Genomic DNA, 21,462 nt, shown 5'->3' with positions numbered 1-21,462 from the left:
ATCTTCATTGACAACCTCCATTCTACAATGAGTGTGTTCAACAAAGCTACATTGTGACAGAGACAGATATCAAACAATCAAACGTCAACGTCATATTATTATACACAACCATAACTTGTGTATTTAAATACATCATGCTTTGATGTTAATTTATATTTGTGTGTTGGCACTTGGGCATAAATTATGCCACAAATAAATACTGATCAATATTCTACAAAAGTAAGTTCAAAAAAATTTGTATCAGTTGAAAACTACTAGAGAAAACTAACCTATGCAACAATGAAATCACAACAAAGAAATGTCTATATCGTTTGATACAGTTGGAAACATTACAATTCATTTTTTTTGTTCCATTTAACTTAATATTTTTAAATAATATCAATACTAAATAAGCTTATCTTTATTGAATAAAATACTAATCACAGGTTGGTCTGATCTACATTTTCAATTTAATTGTTGGAACTGGAGCATTGACTCTACCAGCTGTTTTTAGTAGAGCAGGATGGCTTTTTGGAACTACAGTTATTATAATCTTAGGATTCATAAGGTAAATGAAATATATATAAATAATAAAAGTTGATAAGTATTTTATTAATTTTATTTTTATTTATTTTCAGTTTTATCACTGTAACATTCGTCATAGAGTCTATGGCATCAGCAAGTGCGATTATCGCCTGGGAAAAGGTTCAAAGTAGGAAAAAAGTAAGTGAATAATATCTATCGATGATGAGTAACAAAACTAATAACGGAAATTGATAATTCAAAGGCTCTGCGTACATTTTGTGAAGCTGAGCCACCAAACTCTGACTCAGAGGAGACTCCTCTTGTTGAACCATCTGGAAGCTCTGACAATACAGATGATTCATCCAAATTCTTTACATTGAACGACAAAGTAGAGATAGGAGAAATGGCATCCCTATTTTTCAGTAAAACAAGCATTACATTATTTTATATTTGTTTAGCTGTCTATTTATATGGCGACTTAAGTATCTATGCTGCAGCTATTGGTAGAACTTTGGCAGATGTAGCTTGTAATTATCAACCAGCAAATTTTACTTGTAATGAGACAATACCTGACACTGAAGCCTGCTGGGAAGGTTCATATGTCACACGATTTGATGCTTATCAAATATTTTTGGTAAGATAATAGACAGTATGACTCATGACTTAGATATTTTCAGCATTTAAAAAAATACTTTGTAAATAAATTATTCAAAGATAAATTAATTTTATCAAAAAAATTACAAACAAAATTAATTCAATTTCAATATTAGTTTTCAAGTATTTTTCAAACTTTTTAATATTTTTCAGACAACGTTCGTTTTAATATCAGGTCCATTTGTATTTTTTAACGTCCAAAAAACAAAGTATCTTCAAATATTGACGTCTACTATGCGTTGGCTTGCATTTTCAATCATGATAATATACGCACTACGAATCCTAATAGTCAATGGTCCTCAAGGATCACCTCCAGCTATGAACGTATACGGTGAATAATTTATCAAAGTTATATATGCCTGCAAAGTAACGAAAAATTAATCAATTTATTAATTTTAGGTATCCCTGGACTTTTTGGAGCGTGTATATATTCATTTATGTGTCATCATTCTCTCCCAGCATTAGTTGTACCAATTACTAACAAATCAACTCTAAATCGTGCTCTTATATTAGATTATGTGTTGATAGCAGGGTTTTATCTATTATTAGCTTTAACGGGAACATTTGCATTCGCACATCTTGATGATTTATATACGTTAGATTTTGGTCCAAGAGGTAGTGGAGGATGTTCAGAGAACACAAACACATTGTTATTAATTATTGAATATTTTCTTGCTTTATTTCCTGTGTTCACATTATCAACGAGTTTCCCTATAATTGCAATAACATTGAGAAACAATTTATCATCATTGTTTCTTAACAATCAGACTGCTTACAATTTTTGTCTTCGAAAATTAGTCTTTCCATTTTTGGCAATAATTCCACCTTATGTAATTGCTATGTCAACTGAAAATTTGTCATTTCTTGTTAGTATAACGGGTTCATATGCTGGAGCTGGCATTCAGTATTTGATTCCGACATTTCTTGTTTTAGATTCGCGAAAAAAAGTAATGGTTACTTTTAAATCTAGTGTAAAAAATAGATTTGCCAGTCCATTCGCAGGAAAATATTGGCCTATTTTTGTTATAGTATGGGCGGTTGCGTGTATGATTTTAGTGACAATTAACTTTGTTGAAAAAAAGGTCTAGTTTTTACCAAAGTTATTTTATAAAAATGAGTTGATTTAACCAAATTAATTATTAAGTGATGCATTTTAATGATAGAATAATTGAAAAATTTACTTAAACAATGACTTACGAATTATTAGGAATAATTTTTGATAACTATACTTGTTGAGTGAATATTTTTGTGAATAATGTGAAAATTTGATTTGACGTTTTATAAATTTTTTGATCGATTTAATAAATAAATCTCTTTTTATACAATTTTCTCTTTATCTTTGTTTCATATCTAATCTCATTTGATACTAATTTTCATGTAGTGCGTGTTAAATTAGTGCCATAGACATCTGTTAACGATACGGATATGTGTTGGTACTGTACTTTTGAAAAACATATATACTCCATAAAATTTAATATTTGACATTTTGATAATTTTCTATATAAGGACACACTGAATCTTCATGTTCTACGCATTCGATAACAGGATCATGGCTGCTATCCCACATTCCAGGACCACATTGACGACAAAGACCAGCTAAAGTACAGGGTAATCGATCCAGTTGTCGAAACTGATGAAGTAATCCACGAGCTTTACGTAGGATTACATTACCATCCATATACATGGCAAGAGAACTAAAATGAAGCAGCATTTCATCCGTTCGTAAATCCTGAGCTATGACATCGTCCGCGTAAATGCATATAATTGCAAGACATAAAAATAAATGAAAATAGTCCGTTAGATAATTGACCCAGCACGCTTCCCACATGACTAGAGCCATTTCTGTTGGAAACTCTCTCTTGAGGCACCTGAAAAATTCAAACCTTAATTACTAGTTTATAATTCATGATTAAAATGATGGAAGGTTACCTATTTGTAAGATATAGTGCAATTATGTTTGATTAGTATACTATATCTTACTCACTAACTACTTCAATATCTATTAAAACCTTACAATAGAATCCATCGATGGCAAAAAAGAAGCTCAAGCGCATCAGTGTATTTTTCCAGATGTGCATAAAAGTCAGGTACCATAATCCTGATTAACTCTCTAAGATAACATAAATTCTTATCCATATCCATATCCGTTGGTGTACAAACAGCTACAGATCGTTGCATAAGACCCGCAAAGCACCAAAAAGCATCAATCTCTGAATTTAATTCAACAAGCAGAGGTGCAAGAAGATCTGACATGCCCTGAGTATAACCAAGTTGAGCATTGTAGACGGCGTAATTGAGTAAAATATTTTTCATTACTTGTATATTAGGGTTATTTTCTCCAGCATAATATGGATTAGCACGATCTGTTCGAACTACATCTTTTTCCACAATACAAACGACGTTTCTCCAAAATTTTTCAGCTTGTTCTGGACTCATATTACTTCGAAGATTTTCTATTTCTTGATATTCTCGACGTCGTATAGCATCAATTTGTTCCCGATCTTCATAAGTAGTTTGATAAGAGTAACAGTGAAGAAGAAAAGGCCATACTATTTTTCTTAAAGCAGGTTCTAGACCACCAAAAAATATTCCTTTACGAAGTGTAAGGTCATCTTCAACTTGTCCTCTTTCATTTAACAAATCTTTCCATGCTAATGAGGTTATCATGGGCACTTTTCCTTCCTCAGGATGCAGCTCGTCCCTGGCTATTTCCGGCCTACATACCATGAAATGTCTAAAATAAAAATATATTATCTCATTAATTAATGCATGCATAATTATTTTGAATGTTTTTAGGACGGTTAAAAAAGATTTCTCTTACCGATAAGGTAAAGACCCTTCGCAGTCGGCTGTTTGATCTGGTTTAGAATAAACCAAATGATGCCATTGGTGAAGAATAGTTGCAAGTCTATCCAAACCCCCATGATGAAAATGAAGTATTTTATATTGACTTTCTCGACTCGCTACTACAAGCTGTCCACTAGTACAAGCAGGATCAGCAAAAAACAATCTAAGAGATCGCATTTGTCCCAAATCGACGCAAAATTTTCTACATTGATGTGCTCTTCTCACGGCAAGAGGAGATGCTGTTGTACTTTCAGGAAATGTAAGATTATGCTGATGAGCTAATAACTCTGGAGATCTCATCCAATTTGGTAACTCATGATCAAATGAAGTAGACAAACTACAGCAAGAATTTAAAGAAATAGTACTGATACTCTTTGGCTCAATTCCATAATTAAGACTCTCCATTGATCCTTGATCATGTGATCTTGACTTTAAATTATTTAAATTAATTCCTCGCAATTCATCATTAGACGAGGCAATTTTTTCTTTTATTATTGTAGAAAATACTCTTTTTCCCATAGTAGATTCACTGGGTTCTTCATTATTTTGTACCTTATTTAATTCTTGATTATTGAAATTTTTTTTACATGATTGTTCAGTATCGGACAATGATTCTTCATTGAATAAACCACCTGAACATATTCTTTCACAATCTTTACAATCTAGGGGTTCTTTAACTTCCAAACAAACATCGATTTTTTCGGAATTAATTGAGCTCTCGTCGTCATTTATTTTATTTAACGATGTTCCTTCTGACACCGGTACATCTTTTCTTAAAATGATATTCTCCAAAGCTGTAGGATGCTTACATAATGTACTGTTCGGGATCCAACTTAAATGAAGACTGGGAACATTGGTATTTTTATCAAGCCTACAAATTACTGTCATATATCCAGGATGATGAATTATTTCACAATTTTGTCTGAATAAACTCGGCGGATGAACACAAACATTATTTTTACAAAAAAGAGCTTCTCCATCCTGGTAAATAACATTTTGACTATTTGAGCTACTATCACCCAATATGTAGCTGCTAGCTTTTTTCAAAAGAATTGATAGGGGCATCTCGTTGTGATTAAACTTTTTTCTTCTTAATATATAAAACACTCACTGCTATTTTTTTCGTTCCATGTTTATGATTCTTTTATGTGATAGTAGAAAACAGTAATAACACTAAAGCTTTTGGCATATATTCCATTCAAAACTGCCGCTCATTGTTTTATAATCTGTATAATTTAAATAGATAAATAGCTAATCATCCATTTATACATTAACCTGGATACATATCTGTGTATTGACAACTTACACAGACTCTTTTTTTGTTCATTTCATGTAATCATTAAAAAATACTGACATTTTATGACAAACATATGTATTCATCAATTATTAATTTTCGTTATTTTAAATATAAAATTACTATTTCAATATTAAAATGCTAATAGTTAATTTTAATCCATAGATAATTGATAATTTTTTTAGTTTTAATAATTATAAGTCATTTGTTTATTTATTTCATCTTCAAATTCTGCTTGACTGCAGTCCGCTGTATGCGTATAAATTTCTACAATAGCTTTTTGAAATTTTTATCTAATAAATAACACAAACACGCACAGCAAAAATCAAACATCAAAATTTTTTGATTATTTTCGAAGAACCACTTTAAATAATAAAGACGCTGAAAACTCTTATAAATTGATATAGTTTCATAGAATAAAATAATGACGCCATACACGACGTAAGTTGGACGACAGTCAAAGCACGAATCAGCATGAATGCTCTTCTAGGATCAATAATCCCACCTGATTTGTGGCGGTCAACTTGAAACCACAACTTTCCGGTACTCCACTACGACAATTCAACCGTAAAAAATAGTCCATTTTAATCATCACATTTGTTAACCTTATCTTATTATAACTATTATAAATGCCAAGCTTTATATTTTAAGAGTCTCATCATGAGTAAAGAGAATGTTATAATTACTATCCGTCACTAAAGAAGAATCTGGACCTCGAACTAAATATGTCAAATTAGCATAAGCATTGAATACGAAATCTTCTTTAAGATATCCATTGATAAGAAGGAAAGCAATAATAGCTTCGGCAGCTTCTCTTGAGAATTTTGGCACAGGAACTGAAGAAACCCTATAAGAAGCAGTGCCTTTACCATACCATGCATCTAATAATTTTAATAAAGTTAAATTTGTTTCTGTATCTGCTGCTTTATCAATGATTTTGTAGATTTGACGGCAATATGGTGCTATATCTGTTGACGTAGTTTTTTTAGATTTCGCACAATGATCACACATAGAATTACAGTCTTCTTTACTCCAATTTTCATTGAAGTGTGTAGCTATTAAACTTCTTCTACAAGCATTACTATTCAAACAGTAATCAAGAGTTTTATATAAATTTCTAAGGCCAACCTTATCCCCAATAACCATAGTGCTGAGTTTAAAAATATCTGCAAGTCGATAAAGAATGATACATGTAGCTTTCTTTCCATCACGTCCAGCTCTTCCACTTTCTTGGTAATAATTTTCCATTGACTTGGACATACAATGATGAATTACGAATCGCACATCAGGTTTATCAATTCCTAAACCAAAAGCTATTGTTGCAACTATGGCTTGGTATGATCCAGTGATCCATTTATTATACATTTTTGATCGCACTTCAGCATCTAACATTGCATGGTAGCATCCTACCTTAAGTCCACGGTCACGAAGACTAGTTGTCAAGGTTTCAGCATCTTTTATTGTCGTTGTATATATAATTCCAGATTTATCAGAAAATCGGCTTTTCAATAAGGTAACAAGCATCTCCAAACAATTTTCCTTATCATTAGGTTTCCTTCGTACTTCATAATATAAATTGGGTCGATTAAATGTTGCTCGGAGTATCAAAGATCCGTGGATATCTAACATTTGTTGAACATCATCAAGAATAGCAGTCGTGGCTGTTGCAGTGAGTCCTAAAATAGGTATCCCGGGAAACATGGCCTTTAAACAACCAAGAAACTGATAATCTGGTCTGAAATCATGACCCCATGTACTACAACAATGAACCTCATCAATTGCAAATAGTTTCAAGCGTTTCTGGTTGAATACTTTCTGTAATTTAGCCATAAACCTCTTCGATTTTTTCATAAACTCCGGAGTTATATATATTAAATTAACGTTATCGTTTTTACCGTCAAGAGCAGCCCATGCTAACTTGACTTCTTCACTTTTGTTTGAAGTCAACATTCCTGCTGGAATGTTAAGCTTTTTCAGTCCATGAATTTGATCCTCTATTAAGGCTATTAGAGGTGAAATAACAATGGTAATTCCTCTCATTACTATTGCTGGTAATTGATAGCATAAACTCTTTCCACCACCGGTTGGCATGACTAATATCGTATCTTCTCCTGACATCACTGCATTAATCGCAGAAAGTTGATGCTCTCTAAAATTATTTATTTTTAACACCTCTGTTAATGTACTTTTTAATTTTTTAGACCATGGAAAATTGCTATTATTCCAATCTCGTTTAGATTTTTCTAAACTTTTTTGACGTATAACATCATTCATTAATTTTTCTTTACGCTTATTTAAAGCTTTTTTACGTTCATTTAGTTTTCTTATTTCTTTTTCAATTTCTTTTATTTCACAGTCAATAACCTTTATTTCAGATTCTTCCATTTCTGCAATAATTAAAAAGCATAATGTATTAAAATTAATTTAATTTTTCTATTTATATAAAATACAGGTCAATAACATGCTGTATGTATTTTACCTTTATAAAATGTACAAAAATGTTTTTTTTATTTAATGCTTTATGGTTAATAACTAATTAGTTTATTACAAATATTAATTTGAAACATTAAAAATTAATTTTAACACTACAGAAATTCAATATTTTTGATTTTTCTATTTTTTTTGCATGTACTAGAAGCAATTCAGTACATTGTTGTTAAACAACGCGCTGTATTCATTAGGTTATGTCAGACGTCACATGGTAACACTTGTAGGTTTTCATCGTCAGCTTCGTGTGCTACAGTCTAAACTGATCAAGTGATTGTATACATTTATTTAATACGTAATAAACTATTTAATGTGTTTAATAATTAATTATTATGCTCTTTTGTAGATTGATAAAGCATCATATTTTTAAATCATCGTCATTGGTATACCATCTTTAAAAATTATTTTTAATACTAAACTTATTTTGTGTATAAATTGTTACGATACGTAAATCATACGATTAATTATTTCATAATTATAGACGTGTTCAGTTAAATACATCATTCCAAGATTTTTTTGTAATTCTCTGAGTAACATGCACAGTACACGTACCGTTGTCCAAGGTCAGAATATGACTATTGAAATTTTGCCGGCATTAGATGATAATTTTATGTATTTGGTAAATATCTATTATATTCATGTATTCATGTTTTATTTGAAGGAGAACTATTTATTGTGATTTATTTTTATGCTACTAGATAATTGATAAAAAAACAAACGATGCTGCAATAGTCGATCCAGTGAATTCAAATCTAGTAAGCTCAGCGGTTGAAGAACATCAAGTTAATCTTAAGAAAATTTTAACAACACATCATCATTGGGATCATGCAGGTGGTAACAAGGATATGAGAAAAATATTTAAAGAGATTGAAGTACTTGGTGGAGATCAGAGAGTCGAAGCTGTTACTAAGATAGTATCGCATGGAGATATTGTAGATATAGGAGATTTGAAAGTAAAATGCTTGGCAACACCATGCCATACATCAGATCATATTTGTTACTATTTATCATCTGAAAATGATTCTCCAGTTGTGTTTACAGGCGATACATTATTTATTGGAGGTTGCGGAAGATTTTTCGAAGGCACAGCTGAACAAATGTACAAAGCGTTGTGTGAAATTCTGGGATCACTTCCTGATAAAACGGTAAATATTGTTTATTCGTTTTATGACGTTATACATCACTGAGCAGCTTTTTTTTGCGTAGAAAGTTTATTGTGGACACGAATACAGTTGTAAGAATTTGCAGTTTGGTCTAAAAGTTGAACCAGGAAATGAAGATATCAAAAGAAAATTAGATTGGTTTAAGGAATTACGTAAAAAACAAAGTCCAACTGTACCGAGTACAATTGGTGAAGAGAAAAAAATTAACCCGTTCATGCGGGTACATGAACAAATGGTAATGGCTCATACTGGTACTAATGATCCAATTAAAACTATGGCTGCTTTACGTAAAGAGAAAGATAAGTTTTAATTAATTTATTAAAAAAATTTTTAATTTTATCTAAGTACAATTATTATTACGCTATATATTAGCAGACATTTGAGTAGGTATTTCTTCCGTCTTTTTATGATATTTTTGCATTTCTACAACGTATTTTTCTTTAGAACGTTCGTACATGTCGTAATAAACCTAAGAAAGAAAGAAAGAGTTGTATATTTCAATGAGAATTTCAAATAAAATACAATAACTAAAAAATCTTTATACAAACCTTCTTATCTTCAGAGCTAAGAGATTTCCATGTTGTTGCTAACTGTCGAGTTAATTCTTGTTTACTAGGTTCTGGTTCTCCAGCTAATCTTTCCATAACGCGAGGTCTTTGTTCTTGACAAAACTGGAAAAATGGATTTGCAGGGCGTTTTGGAGCATTAGGGTCGGCTTTTGCTCCTTTTCTTTTTGTTCCTTTTTTGTTTACTTTATCATCTTTTGCTACTTGCCCTGATTTGGAAACTTTTTCAGGTTTTATTGCCACTGAAAATGTGTTATTTTCTTCTAAAACGCCCATTGGAGCATCTCGCCATTGATCTCCATGTTTGTCTAGTCGATCTATTAAAAACCTAAAATAATAAGTAAATTTTTTTTAAATAAATCTTTTGATATTTTGAACATAACCTGTCATAATGTACCTTTTTTCTTTTCTAGTTCTTTTTAAAATTTTTCTTATTCTTTGAATTCGATGAACAAGCCTCTCATTATCCTGCATAATTAGAGACAATTAATATGACACTAACATTAAATAATTTATGAAACACTATAAATAATAATTGATGAGACTAAACAATACCTGTTGTAAAACTTCACATCTTTCTAGTAAAAATTGGTATTTTCTTTTATAAATAGAACATTCCATTGATTCGGTATCATAATCCGATTCTTCAGACATTTTATTGAAAATTAATAATTAATTATTAATTGTTTTATTACTATTTGTTTTTATTTTCTTTGAGTTAATGTGTTGATCTGACACTTGTCTCTATAACAGCCGATATAGTAGTTTTACTGGTTAGTGTCGCTGCATGTATTAGCCACACTAATAAAGCATACAAATTTAAAAACAAAGAAATATTTGAAAATATCGAATTAAGAAATATGTATTTTATTACATACTTTTAGATTAGAAAATAATAATGGCTAATTTAATTGAAGCAGGAATGTCTATTATTTATGACAATTTTCATCGAATCAACGAATTTTCATCTGATTTTGATTTTAGTGTTTTACAATTTATGAAAATTTTTAAAAAATACTTTTCTAGATACAGACTGGAATTAGCTCACAGAGTTAAAAGAATATCTCATGAGGAATGCGAAAAATTTATAATAAAAGCTGAAAATTTTATCATGGCCTTACGAACATTTACATCGAATACAGTTACATTTTATGACCATTTTGTAAATTACGGAGAAAAAATGATCAAACTTGCAGGAGAAATTAATACAAGTATAGAGAATGCTAATAACGATTTATTAATGATATATCAAGCATTAAAAAAATACAACGATTTAATTTTAATTCATAATACAATAGTCATTCGATTCAATTCTTTCAAATCTGATTTCAAATATGACATTATTGGGCAAATAAATCAATTCATTTATGAATTTGAAAATTTCAATCAAGAACATGATATCTATTCCTTAAGGATTCATTTAATTCTGCAGAGCATAGAAAATTTTAAACGACGATTAAATTCCATCTCCCAAACAATCAATCTATCACTAGCAGAATCAGTGAATCAGTCAATATTAGATCAAATAGCCAATGCTATTGTTTAATCCAATCCATGAAAAATGCTGAAAAATTTTTCATATTAGAAAAAATTTTTTGTATAAAGCTTTCATTGTCTACTGTTAGTTTTCTTAATCAAATTAACACATTATTGAAAACAAATAGTCAAAATTTTACTTAAATTTTTGTTAATAGCACTCACAAAATTTATACACTACTAAAATATGGTTCGAGTCTTTTGTATAATTCTTTCGACTCATAATGGCCAGGGTAAGCTTTCAGTGCTTTTTGCACACTTTTATAACTCATTTGTAAATCTCCTTGCTAAAAAAATAATTATTAGCACATCAATAGATGCGTTTTCTTAAAAAAATGTATTTTATTTACTTTGTACGATAATAAGGCAACATTGTAATGAGGTTCGTGCATATATTCAGCAATCGAAGCCGCTGATACAAAATAAGTTTTAGCAGCTGTGAGATTTCCTTTTTTTAATTCAAGTATACCTAAATTATTATAGGAAATTGCATGTCTATTGTCTAGCGTTATTGCTATTCGAAGGCACTCTTCGGCCATAATTAAATCTCCTCGACCCTGAAATGTTACGTTCAATTGGTTTATTAATTTCCAGAAAAAACAAGATGAAATAATTGAAATAAAACTACGAACAATTGCAATGTGTGAAATATTATACCAAACATCAGGAGCATTTTTTTCATTTATTTCTTGAAGTGCTCTCAAAAAGCATGAAATAGTATGATCATATTGCTGTGCATAAAAACAACACAAACCCAGATTGGTAAGAATCTCTGCATTGTAAAGACCCATTTGAAACAATCTCCTATGATTGAATATTATTATTTATATTGATAAAAATAAAGGAAATTACTCTGAATAATTAGCAGAACATTACCGATATAATGCCATAGCAATTTCCGGTTGATCATTATAAAAATGATGCATTGCAATACTAGCGATTGCTTCTATGTTTGCACCATCTTCTTGAACCACTTGTTTATAAAATTTCAGTGACATTGTTGTATTATTTAACCCTTCAAAAATTCTTGCCATTTCAGTCATTATCATGACCTGTATCAATAATTTGATCAATTAAGGAGAAGAAGAAGTATAATTTTACCCTACTCACTTCATTAGGAAAATAGTCAAGCCCACGTTTACATAAATCTAAAGCAGCTATTGGCTGATCAAGACGAACATACACCCTAACTAATCTTAATACAACATCAATAGACTTATGCTCTTTTAGAACTATTTTGTATTGTTCTTCAGCATCTCTTATAAGACCAAGCATATAGTAACACTTGCCCATTTGAAATTTCCACCACCAGTCTTTGAACTCAGTTGCTTGTACTCCTAGAATGGCAAAATCCAGACCCTAAAGTATATTTAAAAAAATTAATTTTACATTTTATTCAATATATAAAATTATTATATAAAAAAAATAGAATTGAAATTACCATCCTTATATCATGTTCATGATAAAATATATATTCAAAAAGTGGTTTTGCTATCTCTTGCCTTTTTGCATACTTTTGAATGTTCAATCTTGATAATTCAATAAAAGATCCATTGGGATCTGACATCATAGAAGCTGTTCCTAATCTGTAGAAATGAACGTGTAATTATCTTCATTGCTCATTATTATCAGTATTATCATTATTAATGCCTGTAAGTAATGGATTAAGAATATCATTCAACTTACCTTGCAACACGTCCTGAGGCCGTTGTAATTGGTCTCGCGGTTGCTGTTCTAGCGGTTCTTAACGCTTGTTCCATACTTTTTGCTGCTCCACCTTGGGTCATAGGTCTCACAACACCAGTAACAGGTCTTCCTATATGACAAATTCATTTCATCAAGTAATATAATTGGAGAGCAATTGTTTACAGTAAAGGAACCATTACCTGATTGAGTTTTTGGACGGATTCCTTGGCCTTCGTAAGAAGTTGCTGGATTTCTCAATGATGTTCCTGGTCTTGGTATTTCTGCAATTGTATAATTATCGAAGAAAGTTTCAGCAATACTTTCTTCTTCGGTTTCTAAATCATCAACATAAACTTGTGATGTTAAGGCACGCATTTTTAAAAGCCACGCAGCCTATAATTAATAGATAAAATTATTTTTGAATAATTAAAAAATAATTTATGTATTATATCAGAAGAGATCAATAATATTATTTTACCTCATCTTTAGGATTTTTTTTTAGTAAATTTGTACATAATTCTGTACATTTATCAAATTCTCTTATTCTGAACCAACAAAGTGCAGTATAAAGCTCCATTTTTACTTTAACTTATATTTTTTTAAAGTTTATATTATTAAAAAATATATGTATCATTATTATGTTTGTAACTTTGTATTGATTAGTTGAATTTAGTGGCATCGTCAAAAATGAAGTGTGCATATAGGTGGCGTAATATGAATATAAAAATTGCGTAAACTGTAACGTTTGACATTCTTAAAAAAATGTTTTTAATAAAAAATAATATTGAATTTCACATTTTTTATAAATAAATTTGGTGAATTAAAACTGTATTGATATTTTTAAAATATTTTTCGCGAACCTATAGCGCAACAGATCCATAAGTATTAAATGCTTGTGATTGGTTTTTAGAAATAATGAAATCAAAATGATTAATTCCAATGTCGAATAATATAATAGGATCTAAAGGTCGAGTAGTGGGAGATGTTGAGGAGTCCGATAAGTACTCTTGCTATTCCGCTATACTTGAAAAGACACTCTCACCTGTCGAGCTATATGTACACAGGGTTGCCAAATTGAGATATTTATTGGAATTTTTTGCGGTGAAATTTTGATTTTGGCTACAAATCGCAATTAGAGATATTTTTCATTTTTATCATGAATAGAAATTCCGAAAATATTTTTATCTAATCCATATAAATTTTTCTTACAATTCGTTCGATATACATTGACGATTCATATTACGCGCGCTGTAATTGCTCAAGTTACATTGGAGCACTTTATTCTCGAATCCATTAAATTTCATTTCACACTTGAGAAATAATTATTTAGTTATGAATTGGAAAATGGATTAGAAACTCTGAAGATAAGAATATGATTTATTAGTCTGGATATTTCATAAAAAGTTTGCAAAACTAAATTTCATGCTATTTTATCATTAAGATGGTGACTGATTTATTTATTAGTATAAATTATAAATTTATTACAACAATAATTTATTATAAAAATTTTATGGTTTTTTATTACAAATAAATACCATTATTGTATGTAAATGATAGATTTTTAGATTATAAAAATTTAAATTTTGCGCGATATGAGAATGCAACCTATTGGATGTTGAGATTGAGTGACTTGATTGAATTTTGCGCAACTTTTATTCACGAGTGGCGCTAATTTCCTCTTTATTTTCTGGCAACCCTGTATGTACGTTATTTTGGATGGAAAGCGTCTAAACGTATTCTAATCTACTACTTGTAATCTATATTCTGCATCGGCACTATCCACTTTAATAAATACGAAAGAAATCATGGGAGTAGATGTCGAAGTAATATCTCCCGGCGACGGTAATTATCTTTTATGGTTATATTATTTGTTATTTCATTGAGTCCATTTTAAATATTTCTTTTTAATTTATGAAAAAATATCGTCATACAAAAAGATACTCGATCAGTTAATTCAAATTCAGCAATGCATGCCGAAAGTGAAATTCGATCATTAGTAACGTCATATTTATGAAGTTATAATATTTTCTTACTGATGTAATTATATTTTAGTCCATTACATTAATTGTTTGTATTTTTTCGTTCTCATTTTAAAGCTTCAATTACTTAATATTTTTCATATAGGTCAAACATATCCAAAGACTGGACAAACAGTGGTCGTCCATTATACAGGTAAGTTAATAATTCAAATACATATATCGAGTTTATAATTGAGTGACAGTAACTATAATATTCTGTATATTAACTTGTGCTTATCCATGATAAACATGACTCCTGTAATTTATAAACTTTCTGCTATAGAATAATTGTATTTGTTTTGGAATAGAACATGATAGTTTTGTGCAGGAATTTTAGTACAATAATTAATTACTAAATAGTCATATTTTTTCAACGCAACAATAATATTTTTATAATAATTCCCTTTGAATAATTCAGAGCAGTTCATTCAAGAATGTTAACTTGTCTAAAATTGACTGCATGTAAATTTTTTTCAGACTATTATAGACATTCATTCAACTGTGAAAAAGTCCAACTCTTAGTCTGTACTCAGTAGTGCATGTGAGGTATTATTTACTTCAGTTCTTTCAAGCTGCAACAGAGGAATTATTGACTTTTCAAATCAAAGCAAAAAAAAATTTTTCTAATGAAATTCTAAATTTTTCAAATAATTTTTAAAGCTTTTTTGAAGTTCATTATCTCTGATTAGCTATGATTGAATAAATAAAATTGACAATAATAGTGTTTTTACTCTGATGTTCAAAATTATTATAACGTGAATTAAACAGAAAAATAATTAAATTATCAACCCTGCTCTTCGCACCCGGGGCTCAGATAAACTTTAGACCTCTAACTACTCTGAAAAAAGATTTGAACAGGGATAGATAGGAGTTTGCAGGGGGGAAAAATACTGGAGTGTATTACATTTTCCAAAAGTAGATCACAGCTTAACCTCAACGCTTATTGATCTTTTCCAACAACTAGAAGTCCTCGAAAAATAATAAAATGATTTTGACTTTTTTGTTAAATATTTTAGTATAAATTAATCAATGGACATTTATAAAACCTTTACTTTTTTTAGGTACTCTCACCAATGGCCAAAAATTTGACTCTAGCCGGGATCATGGAGTACCATTTAAATTCAAAATAGGTAAAGGAGAAGTCATTAAAGGTTGGGATCTAGGAGTTGCCCAAATGTCTGTCGGAGAACGTGCAAGACTTACTTGTTCTCCGGACTTTGCATATGGAAGCAAAGGACATCCTGGAATATATCCTTTTTATATTTAAAATTTCATAAGTAATACCAGTATTACCTATATTTTTTTCATTTTCTTGTATTATATGATCCTTAACAGAAATACACTATTCCGCCAAATGCTACCCTTATCTTCGATGTGGAATTAATTAAAGTGCAGCCTTAAAGTACAATAAAGCCTATCTTTGACCTAACAAGTCACTGAAATATCAATATTAAATAAACAAACTATACAAAACACCTTTCTATTATTACACTTTTTTCAGTGTTATATACTACAAATTATACAATCACTTCATATTGGGGTTCTTATGACAAACATCGAATATGTGTATTTAATGCATTTATTCATAAACTTCTGTTGATTAATGTAACATTCATCAAACAAATTTTTTGCTATTAATTTTTCAAATCATTTTATAATTTAATTACGATTTTTGCGGTGAAACTCTGTCAACACAAATTTTGAACTTTTACAAAATTGTCTACAATATATAACAAAAATAACAATAACAATTTCTGAGACTTTTACATTAATGCTCTGTTTACAGGTATTGAAATGTTTCACATAAAATCATTAATTAACTTTGTATTGAACTGGTTTCATTGACTGATGATTGTCAATAAACATAAGTATTTCACGTACCAAATTTGCAATTGATTACTAACTGTGGTTTTTAAATTAAAATTATATATTGGCTCAATAATTAAAAGTGGTTTTTTTAATACAACCTTTCATCACATTTATTAATATCTTTAATTCTTTCAATCATCAATATAATTGTAACATAGTTTTTCAAGAAAGAGATCAATCACTATTATCAGAGCATTACATAGTCGATGAATAATTACATTTTACAACAAGTGAGTCATTGAACAGCATGCTGGAGCAACATATAATATTACATTATTAACAGTAATTGCTTCATAAATTTTTTAAATCTATTTAACAGAGAAAAAGTTATAATGCTGGATGAATTTTATTTTATCTTACAGTTCTTCCAAAATACAATTTTGAAATATTTTCTTTTTACAAGACATAAAATTTGCTTTCGAAATATATAGTTTCAACAAAATAAAAACCTTTATCATTTAATAGCAAAGAAGTGCTTATTTACAAAATATATTTCTTTTTTTTTTTCAATATAAAAATGATTCTGCAAAATTAATGGAAATCGCTCAACAAATTAGATTAAGCTTATATTATTACAATAAATAACGAATAAATAAAAGTTTTTTTGCCCATCCGACTACCGTATAATTAAATATAACATTGTCAATATAAATAAATAATTTATATAATAATAAAAACTGAAAAAACGTAAAATTTAATATACGAATAATTCAGGAAAGTGAATTTCATAAGATGGTATATTGTTCGACTTCACGTCTGTAGTTTGAATACTTTGCTGAGATAAATTTTTTGGCTCAATTGTTAATGAATTGAAAATATCGGAAAGTTTGTTCTGTAATACTTCATGCTGTAATAAAATGTTAAAATTAATATTTGTATTTATCAACAAAGTATATATAAAAGAAAAAAAATGAATGCGGAAACATACATGAGGCTGAGTCTTGGATACTAAATCATGGAATGGAGCACTCCTGAAATACTCCGAAAGTTGTGTTCTTCTTTCTTCTTCTACATTTTGGTTGTGTGTTGACTCAGTTAAGATTTTCTTCATACTCTCAAATGTTAATTCTTCAACGACTAATTTCTGAAAATATTAATTCAAGTCAGGATAAAATAAATGAAAAACATATGCTTATATAATGGTTACTGCTTCTTTTAAATAGCTCCTATAATCAATAAAGATAACTCTCGGCAGTAAATGGAATCTTAGTCATCAATAAACATTTATAGAAAGAGAATCATTGATGACTTTGTTATTTAGTTCAAGAATGTAGCTTTTATGTAATCATAAAGACAGACTAACTTCAATTTTAATCATTGAAAAATTATTTCACTTTAGTTTTTCAACGATAAAAAATCAATTAGTTTGTTTGTCAATTAAAAAAAATATAAAAATAGTCTAAAAAATATCTAAACTTTTCATCTTACTTTCTGAACTCCTGGTGATGATCCACCACTTTCTAACTCGACACTTCCAGCATTAATGTCCGCAATGGAATTTCTTCCTGCTGTTTCAACCCAAGAATGTCTATGTTGTAGAGCATTATTGTTATATCCTGCTCCTTGCTGTAACTTTCCAGTATCAAAACCAGATGTTTTGAGACATTCAATAACAATACTTTGTTCAACCAAAACAGCTGGAGATATTCTTCCTGATATTTCGCTGTCATATTGAGATCTTAGTGGAGGTAATAAATGTGATTCTTTCCTACGTACTTCAATAATCTAAAGAACAATAATTTAATATTAAAGACATATTTTGACGTCAGCATTTTCAAGTGTGTTCTATTAATATTTATGTATATACCTTACTGGTGTAGTCGAAAAGAGATGTGATATTACAAACAGTAGATATCAGAACTAACAAACATACAACAATTGTATGCAAGTTATATTTCAAAGATGGATTTAATTGATGGCTTGTTAAAGCAAGATCTTGAATACTCAAGATAAGTCTTAACTGTTCAAGAACAGTTTCTTCAGAAGCTAATTCAACAATTAGTAAGGCCAGAGTCGTGTATATTGCTTCAATATTTTCTACAACATTGCTAGGAAGTTCAAGTGATTCATAAAGAGCTAAATAAATCTCTGGTCCATGCTTTCGAATAAATATCACGTCTGGACGAGATGACTTATTAATAAGTAAACCAAGCTCTGATACATTTATTGATGCTCTTGCAAGCTTGTCAATATTATGATGTCTGTCAATTAAAGTATGGAATATTTTCTGCACTAAAAGCCTCATTTCAGCATCAGCTACTAATGACATTCGTAAAAGAGGTTCCAAGAAGCTTGGAGGGAAGGTCGTATTTAAATGAATTGTTTGATATTTTGTACCAACCTGAAAAAATGCTCGACGTAGCTTAAATGATTTTTAAAGTAATTTATTATGACGTTACCTTTAATAACGATTTTAACAGAATACTTTGTAACAAAACATCTCCTTTTCCGACGGTATTACCCCGGTCTGGTTGACTACATGGAACTTTACTCATAATAAACATCATTATTTCAATCTTTTGATAGTCCGGAAGATGATTGGCGAATTCTCCTAAAGCATTGATTAAAGCTTCTTGATAAAGTTGTTCATCGTTACTGGAATATTGATTCCTTGTTACACTGATGCGGAGATGGGACAGCAAAGAGTTAATAATTTCTAATACTGAAGGTCCTACACTCTCTCCAGCAGCGGTAGCAATAATCTTTGACAAAGTGTCAGCAATACTTGTTCTTATTTTTGGGGAAGATTTCGAATTTTCATCAAGATGAGTCATCAAGGCTTCGACAACCGTATAAGAATACTGAGACTACAAAGGACAGAATAATCAAAGTTGAATACATTAATCAATAATTTGTTAGTAACAAATATTGATACTTACTTGTATTGAAAACATAATTATTCTGAATGTATGAATAGCAAAACTGTTTGGAACCCATAATTGGTGGTTGTCTAAATGTCTTAACACAGGTCGAATAACACAGCGAATATGTCCAAAAGATGCTCTACCTACGAGCTCTCTCATGCATGTTTCTGCGAATAAGGGTGGATCTGATCTTTCTTCCGTTGGCATTTCTGGTGCACCATTTTTTCTATCGATATATCTAGCAAGTATAAATATTAGTATGTAGAGATAATATAGAAAAACTGTCAACTAAACAAAATTATTACTTTGCACTCTGCATGTTATAGAGAAGCGATGGAACAATCTTATCCATATGTACAGACTCCCAAATGTTTTCTACTAGATCATCAGAAAGAGTTTTTCTTACAACACCTTGTAAACCTTGGATACCAGAAAGTCGAATTTGTTTACGAATCTCTAAATCATCACAATTTGAATGACACATTGCTGAAAACTTTGAGACAAAGAAATCGTAGCGCGTGTGATAAGAAGGGGTGTCTTCTTCGATATTAGCAAAGCGCACAAACTGTAAAACAAATAAAAAGTTTTATCAAATTTAGTCGTCAAAATTATATTATTAAATTTTTATACTAATTTAATATATTAACCGATTGTGTGGCAAGAATTTGCAATTGATAATCTGTAGATTCTAGCAGCTTTTGGATCATTTTTAGAAAACTTTCGACAAATAAATTGAGAGTTTGTGCATGACAAGCAAGCAATAACTGATCCATAGCCTCCATAGCAATTATGACAAATCCATTTCTTCTTCGATAAATGTCTCTAGAAGCTCGTTGGAATAAATATTCACCAATTCTATCCAGTTTCTCTGGACTACTTAATGAATAGAATGTTAACTTCTCCATATTATTCTTTATCAGCCCATCCTAGAATAAAAATAATTAATTAGCTACGTGAAAAAGAATGATAACGAAGTATTGATTAATATTATGAAAACTTACTTGAGGATTAACTGGAAATATATTATCAACAAGTCTTTTATATCTGGGTCTCAGTGCAGAGCAACACCAACAACAACCTAAATTGAAAAATAACATTAGAATAATCCAATCAGAAGGGTTATTTAAAGTGAAATCCAATGAATGCCAATTACCGAACATAATTATCTGTTACTGCTGTTAAATAACAGTAAATATTTGTAATGAACAAAAATAATTGACCTGTTGTAGATAAATTAAATAGAATTACAGGCTTTTTTGTATTTGCAGTCTCACTCGATCGACTTGTCGGAATTGCTTTTACTGTAAAAAGGGTCCTTGTAAATTTGACAAATTAAAAATTAACCTGAGTATAAAGCAATTTCGACAAATCTAAAAATTATCGACTTATTTTTACTGACACATTAGTTCACATTAGAATAAAATCAATCATGGCAAGGTATTTTTAGAAAAAAAAATAAAATACAGTGCAATTATAGTACATAAGTAAACGATATACTTCAAATAATAGGAAAATATGTGACGTAATGTGATACTTATGTAATCGTGGGCTCCTTCTTTCAGAGAAAATCGTAACAGAGCATGATCAAATACATTTTTAAACAAAGTTCTAGAATCTCTCAAAAGATGTCTGATTATTATCTGATGTGTGGCGGTAAGAAAGTTTTGAAGTGTGCTCAGTCGTCACAAGGTGGCATGACAAATCCCGTCCCGAGGCCAAAAATGAAGGCCGAAATTCTATGTAATAACCAGAGAAAAAAGACTTCTCTCTGGTAATAACAGAGAAAAGAGATAATATATAGAAGATCTGTATCCCCAAGAAAGGAGCGTAAGACCTGTCCCCGTTTCGTGTTCATTCTGCGACAGTTTGCTTACCCGCGTAATTCAAATCAATCTATTAGACATTCTGAATATTTTATATTCTAACTGTCTTATTTAAGTTTATTTTTCATTCCAAATATTGTATTGCCGATTT

At 30.0% G+C, this 21,462-nt stretch overlaps 7 protein-coding genes across 12 annotated transcripts; 2 read left to right on the top strand and 5 right to left on the bottom strand.

Annotated features, from left to right (window-relative positions):
* Window positions 1-8: 8 nt before the first annotated feature.
* On the top strand, window positions 9-9,484 carry LOC118068297 (transmembrane protein 104 homolog). The gene is made up of 11 exons (XM_035085596.1): window positions 9-219; window positions 426-547; window positions 618-702; window positions 767-1,138; window positions 1,312-1,489; window positions 1,558-2,240; window positions 7,935-8,056; window positions 8,133-8,169; window positions 8,268-8,405; window positions 8,485-8,931; window positions 8,993-9,484. Exons 1-11 carry the CDS (start codon window positions 184-186, stop codon window positions 9,257-9,259), a joined length of 2,487 nt encoding a protein of 828 aa, XP_034941487.1. The 5' UTR covers window positions 9-183; the 3' UTR covers window positions 9,260-9,484.
* Window positions 2,615-5,918, bottom strand: TBC1D16 (TBC1 domain family member 16). The gene is made up of 3 exons (XM_035086338.1): window positions 3,980-5,918; window positions 3,173-3,892; window positions 2,615-3,026 (listed from the first exon to the last, which is right to left on the bottom strand). The coding sequence occupies exons 1-3, from the start codon at window positions 5,068-5,070 to the stop codon at window positions 2,630-2,632; spliced, it is 2,208 nt and encodes a 735-aa protein (XP_034942229.1). The 5' UTR covers window positions 5,071-5,918; the 3' UTR covers window positions 2,615-2,629.
* Window positions 5,664-7,684, bottom strand: LOC118068709 (ATP-dependent DNA helicase Q1-like). The gene has a single exon (XM_035086339.1). It carries the CDS (start codon window positions 7,682-7,684, stop codon window positions 5,939-5,941), a length of 1,746 nt encoding a protein of 581 aa, XP_034942230.1. The 3' UTR covers window positions 5,664-5,938.
* Window positions 9,250-10,287, bottom strand: LOC118068712 (non-histone protein 10). The gene is made up of 4 exons (XM_035086345.1): window positions 10,071-10,287; window positions 9,913-9,983; window positions 9,498-9,843; window positions 9,250-9,418 (listed from the first exon to the last, which is right to left on the bottom strand). The coding sequence occupies exons 1-4, from the start codon at window positions 10,167-10,169 to the stop codon at window positions 9,311-9,313; spliced, it is 624 nt and encodes a 207-aa protein (XP_034942236.1). The 5' UTR covers window positions 10,170-10,287; the 3' UTR covers window positions 9,250-9,310.
* Window positions 10,288-10,867: 580 nt separating this feature from the next.
* Window positions 10,868-13,791, bottom strand: BBS8 (tetratricopeptide repeat protein 8). Of its 3 annotated transcripts, none has more exons than XM_035086341.1 (9): window positions 13,216-13,791; window positions 12,938-13,130; window positions 12,738-12,867; window positions 12,493-12,637; window positions 12,162-12,410; window positions 11,928-12,103; window positions 11,402-11,855; window positions 11,217-11,338; window positions 10,868-11,079 (listed from the first exon to the last, which is right to left on the bottom strand). In XM_035086341.1, the coding sequence occupies exons 1-8, from the start codon at window positions 13,312-13,314 to the stop codon at window positions 11,222-11,224; spliced, it is 1,563 nt and encodes a 520-aa protein (XP_034942232.1). In that variant the 5' UTR covers window positions 13,315-13,791; the 3' UTR covers window positions 10,868-11,079; window positions 11,217-11,221. The 3 variants fall into 3 exon arrangements, with proteins under 3 accessions (XP_034942232.1, XP_034942231.1, XP_034942233.1); XM_035086342.1 differs by lacking the exon at window positions 10,868-11,079 and having other exon boundaries at window positions 11,222-11,338; window positions 11,402-11,608; window positions 11,684-11,855; window positions 13,216-13,314; XM_035086340.1 differs by having other exon boundaries at window positions 10,868-11,338.
* Window positions 13,792-14,419: 628 nt separating this feature from the next.
* LOC118068390 (12 kDa FK506-binding protein-like) lies at window positions 14,420-16,230 on the top strand. The gene is made up of 4 exons (XM_035085753.1): window positions 14,420-14,579; window positions 14,862-14,909; window positions 15,817-16,003; window positions 16,099-16,230. Exons 1-4 carry the CDS (start codon window positions 14,543-14,545, stop codon window positions 16,154-16,156), a joined length of 330 nt encoding a protein of 109 aa, XP_034941644.1. The 5' UTR covers window positions 14,420-14,542; the 3' UTR covers window positions 16,157-16,230.
* Window positions 16,231-16,707: 477 nt separating this feature from the next.
* On the bottom strand, window positions 16,708-21,065 carry stmA (Protein EFR3 homolog stmA). 4 transcript variants are annotated; one of them, XM_035085749.1, is made up of 11 exons: window positions 20,888-21,064; window positions 20,642-20,708; window positions 20,490-20,566; window positions 20,136-20,414; window positions 19,794-20,053; window positions 19,504-19,726; window positions 19,024-19,431; window positions 18,432-18,965; window positions 18,053-18,349; window positions 17,553-17,708; window positions 16,708-17,471 (listed from the first exon to the last, which is right to left on the bottom strand). In XM_035085749.1, the coding sequence occupies exons 2-11, from the start codon at window positions 20,646-20,648 to the stop codon at window positions 17,319-17,321; spliced, it is 2,394 nt and encodes a 797-aa protein (XP_034941640.1). In that variant the 5' UTR covers window positions 20,649-20,708; window positions 20,888-21,064; the 3' UTR covers window positions 16,708-17,318. The 4 variants fall into 4 exon arrangements, with proteins under 4 accessions (XP_034941640.1, XP_034941642.1, XP_034941643.1 ...); XM_035085751.1 differs by having other exon boundaries at window positions 21,023-21,040; XM_035085752.1 differs by having other exon boundaries at window positions 19,504-19,714; window positions 20,642-21,065.
* Window positions 21,066-21,462: the final 397 nt, after the last annotated feature.

The sequence above is a fragment of the Chelonus insularis genome, unplaced genomic scaffold (assembly GCF_013357705.1).
Source record: "Chelonus insularis isolate UGA/USDA-ARS -01 unplaced genomic scaffold, ASM1335770v1 contig_3_pilon, whole genome shotgun sequence".
NCBI classification, from domain to species: domain Eukaryota; kingdom Metazoa; phylum Arthropoda; class Insecta; order Hymenoptera; family Braconidae; genus Chelonus; species Chelonus insularis.
This window is presented reverse-complemented; position numbering and strand designations above follow the sequence as displayed.

Coding starts and splice junctions, on each gene's coding strand:
- BBS8 (XM_035086340.1), bottom strand. CDS start 13,314: ATGGAGCTTTATACTGCACTTTGTTGGTTCAGAATAAGAGAATTTGAT. Junction 12,638..12,737: donor GCCTCAGGACGTGTTGCAAG/GTAAGTTGAATG, acceptor TCATTTCTACAG/ATTAGGAACAGCTTCTATGA. Junction 11,856..11,927: donor ATTGCTATGGCATTATATCG/GTAATGTTCTGC, acceptor ATTCAATCATAG/GAGATTGTTTCAAATGGGTC.
- LOC118068390 (XM_035085753.1), top strand. CDS start 14,543: ATGGGAGTAGATGTCGAAGTAATATCTCCCGGCGACG. Junction 14,580..14,861: donor AGTAATATCTCCCGGCGACG/GTAATTATCTTT, acceptor TTTTTCATATAG/GTCAAACATATCCAAAGACT. Junction 14,910..15,816: donor AGTGGTCGTCCATTATACAG/GTAAGTTAATAA, acceptor TACTTTTTTTAG/GTACTCTCACCAATGGCCAA.
- LOC118068709 (XM_035086339.1), bottom strand. CDS start 7,684: ATGGAAGAATCTGAAATAAAGGTTATTGACTGTGAAATAAAAGAAATT.
- stmA (XM_035085748.1), bottom strand. Junction 19,432..19,503: donor TAATTATGTTTTCAATACAA/GTAAGTATCAAT, acceptor TGTCCTTTGTAG/TCTCAGTATTCTTATACGGT. Junction 17,709..18,052: donor CATCACCAGGAGTTCAGAAA/GTAAGATGAAAA, acceptor TAATATTTTCAG/AAATTAGTCGTTGAAGAATT.
- LOC118068712 (XM_035086345.1), bottom strand. CDS start 10,169: ATGTCTGAAGAATCGGATTATGATACCGAATCAATGGAATGTTCTATT. Junction 9,984..10,070: donor GATGTGAAGTTTTACAACAG/GTATTGTTTAGT, acceptor CTAATTATGCAG/GATAATGAGAGGCTTGTTCA. Junction 9,844..9,912: donor AGAACTAGAAAAGAAAAAAG/GTACATTATGAC, acceptor TTATTATTTTAG/GTTTTTAATAGATCGACTAG.
- LOC118068297 (XM_035085596.1), top strand. CDS start 184: ATGCCACAAATAAATACTGATCAATATTCTACAAAA. Junction 703..766: donor AGGTTCAAAGTAGGAAAAAA/GTAAGTGAATAA, acceptor GATAATTCAAAG/GCTCTGCGTACATTTTGTGA. Junction 8,170..8,267: donor TTTTTAAATCATCGTCATTG/GTATACCATCTT, acceptor TCATAATTATAG/ACGTGTTCAGTTAAATACAT.
- TBC1D16 (XM_035086338.1), bottom strand. CDS start 5,070: ATGCCCCTATCAATTCTTTTGAAAAAAGCTAGCAGCTACATATTGGGT. Junction 3,893..3,979: donor GAAGGGTCTTTACCTTATCG/GTAAGAGAAATC, acceptor TTTTTATTTTAG/ACATTTCATGGTATGTAGGC. Junction 3,027..3,172: donor TGCCATCGATGGATTCTATT/GTAAGGTTTTAA, acceptor TGAATTTTTCAG/GTGCCTCAAGAGAGAGTTTC.